This window comes from Lactuca virosa, chromosome 7, assembly GCF_052849685.1.
Source record: "Lactuca virosa cultivar CGN04683 chromosome 7, Lactuca_virosa_CGN04683_v6, whole genome shotgun sequence".
Classification (NCBI taxonomy): Eukaryota; Viridiplantae; Streptophyta; class Magnoliopsida; order Asterales; family Asteraceae; genus Lactuca; species Lactuca virosa.
The window spans coordinates 166,301,911-166,305,667 of record NC_136432.1 but is presented as its reverse complement, the minus strand read 5'-3'; the positions used below and the strand labels follow the sequence as shown (position 1 = coordinate 166,305,667).

Below are 3,757 nucleotides of genomic sequence, written 5' to 3'. Positions count from 1 at the left end.
TAGAATGAAAAATATATGAATATAAATTGAAACCGACAAATCACCTAAATACCTTTTAGACTTTCAAAAGCTTGATTATGATATCCACATTTAGTTCTTCAAAACATATTTCATCATTCAAAAATTTTCTTTCAATTAAGCAGTTAATTAGGAAAAGATGGAAATGTGGAAATTTCAAATTAATATAGTTCAAAATAAATGATTTATCTTGAACTATATTGACTTGAATGACCTTCTTTATATATATATATATATATATATATATATATATATATATATATATATATATATATATATATATATATATATATAGCGGAAAAATCAATAGAAAATGCATAAACCTAAAAAAAACCCTAAAAATGTATAAAAAAAATACTTTGAGATATCTATTTTTTTTTACTTTACAAACATAAATCATTACTTTTTTTATAAAATCGTTGAAAAAAATTAATAAAATAATTATTTTTTATATATTTAAAAAAAAATTCAGCGAATTTATTTCGAAACCTACGATTTTTAGCCCTATAAAATTAAAAAAAAATAGATATCTTAAAGTATTTTTTTTCTATGCATTACTATTGATTTGCCATATATATATATATATATATATATATATATATATATATATATATATATATATATATATATATTGCTCCTTTAAAAACTTCACTCCAAACTTTTAACTATTTGTTTACAAACAAATTGTCTTGTAAGATTAATGAATACTCAGAACCATTTTTCTTTCATATTGACTAATCATTTATAAATATATAATTACAAACAGATTGGAATAGATGAAATCGATGGATTTCCATATACGACATGTGATCGACAAATAGATTGGAAGCAAAGGGGTCGAAGAGATAGAATCCTCCTCTCTCACTAAATTTCCTAAATGATATGGCAATGAGCATGCCGACATGATAGCAATTTTCTATTTTTGTGATTTTAGTGACTAGTCCTTTCGCCCTTACACAAGTACAAAAGAGACCCTTTTCTTATGTCGATCATCAAAATAAATGGAAATCTAATCGTTAACTCACTAAGAATCGCCGCGTAATCATCACCTCATACATCTTCTATAAACACCCAACAGATTGCCCTCTCTAATCTTGCCTCTATCCACTCTCAACTCTCAACCACACACACACACCCCTTCCATTTCCATGGCGTCCTTTCACAAACCTCTCTACCTTTTCTTCACTTTCTTCTTCGCTTTACTCTCTTTTTCCAATGCTTACACCTTCAACGTCGGCGGCAGAGATGGCTGGACTTTACACCCTTCTGAAAGCTACAATCAATTTTCCGGCAGACTAAGATTTGTCGTCAACGACAACCTCCGTATGTATTCAACTCCTTTTTCTCTTAAGTTCTTTGATTTGGGTTTTCGTTTTTTCCATGTGGGTTTTTAAAAAAAATTGATTCTTGATTTGCAGATTTCAAGTACGATGCTGCATCGGATTCTGTATTGGAGGTCAGCAAAGGTGATTATGATAATTGCAACACGAACAACCCCATCACCACCCTCACCGGCGGCGACTCTTTCTTTACCTTGAATCGTTCAGGTCCTTTTTACTTCATCAGTGGTAATAGATCTCACTGTAACGAAGGTCAGAAGCTAGAGGTGGTTGTTATATCACCTAAAACGAAGCCGTCACATTCCGCCGCTCCACCTCCGGGAGTTTCACTTGCTCCAATGGTCTCCCCAGGCTCCCCTGTTTCATCACCACCAGAATCTGGAACATCTGGACCGACTGCTCCGACGGGTTCCCCTATGTCTTATTCTTCACCACCAGAACCTGGAACTACTCCGATGGCCTCCCCTTTTTCGTCACCACCAGAATATGGAGCTACTCCGATGGGTGCCCCCACTGGAGGTATCTCAGCTTCTCCAACAGGTAATCCGTCTGACGTGAACGGACAATCACCGAATGGATCACCGGAAGGGTCGCCGTCGTCGTCGTCGACAAGACTACCAGTTTCAGCAACCTTGACTGTCTCATTTGTCATTATGATAGTTGGGTTGGTGTGGTTTTATTAGAGTGTGTTTATTTTCTTAGAGTGGTAATCTATTACAATTTTTTTTTTCTTGTGATTTTGTATGCATTTGTGTTAAAAAATAATTGAATTCTTAATTCATCGTAATATTTTGTTTTTACATAACTCATACTTCAACATGCTTTGTTTAACTAGTGTTCACTGAAAATATAGTTTTTACACAAATTACTAAGTCCATCCATCATTTTGTAAAAAGTTTAAATATGTATATTCATATATTGTATTAGTGGCTAGAGATCCACTTAATCCTAAAATTGTGGATTTCTTCTCGCTTATATTCACAACTTAAATAAAGGAATAACGAACATTTCTTTAGGAATTCATGGGGATCATTAGTTACCTAATTCTAAACCACAATACAACCATATCACTTCTTTTTTGTTGTTCTAAAGAAAAATTGTAACTATAATCTTTCTTTGAGATATGGCTAATCACATTAGGGTTGTCATCATCATGTTGGCAATCACTTTCCCCCGTTTTGCAACATCCAAACCTATAATCTTGTCGTCCCAACCCCAATGGACAGTATTGAACCGATTGTCAGGCTCTCATCGACGGCTTGTAGGGGACACCATTGATATTAGGGAAGAGATGATGATGGAAAACGAAAGTGCACGAAGAATCCTAGCTGGAAGAGGGTATATAAGCTATAACGCAATGCAGAAGAATAATGTTCCATGCAACCAACGTGGTCAGTCTTATTATGATTGTAACAGTAGAGGTCAGGCTAATCCGTATTCTCGAGGATGCAATGTAATCACTAGGTGTGGTGGTCGTTGATTAGATACATAATTCATGTGTGTTCATGGGTTAAAATACACGACAACCCTTTTGAATGTTCTTTCACTTTGCAATTTTAGTGCATGGGTCGATTTGACGAAATTGCCTTCATTCAAACGGTTGTCTTCTCATCCATTATCTAGAGTTAGATTGATGTATCATTGTTCTTAAATGATTTAAACTGTCTTAAGATTAATTTTTTCAATTATATTTCTTTTTCAGGATTATTTTTTCTCAAACATTTGTATTATGGACATAATTGTCGACATCAATCCATAATACACCAATTTCATCTATATAATTCCAAATAACGCCCAACATAATAAAGTTATGATTCAAACTTATGACGTATTTTTCTTGTCAATATGTTGTTTCCCTTTTTAATATCGCTAATGATTAATTTTTGTCTTTTGACTACAACTAGAAAAGTCTAATTGGAATGAAAAAAACAATGTCTTACTCGAAATTGGTTTTACAAAATTTTATAGTTGCGAGGTACCAATTGGAAAGTGGAAACTACTATTATTTGCAATTCACCAACACTAAAGGGTGTGGTGGTGTTTTGCTTATGTTAAAAATGTACACATAGGCATCACATAAGATTTTATTATTTTTGTCGCAATTTATTTATGAATGAAGTGTGATGATATTTTTACCTTTGAAATTAATAAAAAAAATAAAATAAAAAATAAGTTAAATTTGCAACAACCAATCAATAGTTAGAATGATAACCAAACCTCTAAAAATTCACAATTTGTCATCGGCAAAAGTTCACCGTTGAGATTTGCCAATGATAAAAAAAAAACTAGTCAAGGGGTGATGTTTGTCACCGACAAACCAATCCACATTAGCATATCAGCAAAAACCATGTGACATCGTACACTCTAATACTCATAAGGATATGAGGTGTGTTCACTAC

At 33.0% G+C, this 3,757-nt stretch overlaps 1 protein-coding gene across 1 annotated transcript; it reads left to right on the top strand.

Moving 5' to 3' along the window:
• The first annotated feature begins 1,042 nt into the window (after positions 1 to 1,042).
• LOC145124898 (early nodulin-like protein 13) lies at positions 1,043 to 2,145 on the top strand. Its single transcript, XM_079060378.1, has 2 exons — positions 1,043 to 1,341; positions 1,437 to 2,145. Exons 1-2 carry the CDS (start codon positions 1,167 to 1,169, stop codon positions 2,039 to 2,041), a joined length of 780 nt encoding a protein of 259 aa, XP_078916504.1. The 5' UTR covers positions 1,043 to 1,166; the 3' UTR covers positions 2,042 to 2,145.
• The last annotated feature ends 1,612 nt before the right edge of the window (positions 2,146 to 3,757 follow it).

Excerpts from the sequence above, each read along its gene's own strand:
- LOC145124898 (XM_079060378.1), top strand. The coding sequence starts at position 1,167 with ATGGCGTCCTTTCACAAACCTCTCTACCTTTTCTTCACTTTCTTCTTC. Across the intron at positions 1,342-1,436 it reads TGTCGTCAACGACAACCTCC|ATTTCAAGTACGATGCTGCA; the intron begins GTATGTATTCAA and ends CTTGATTTGCAG.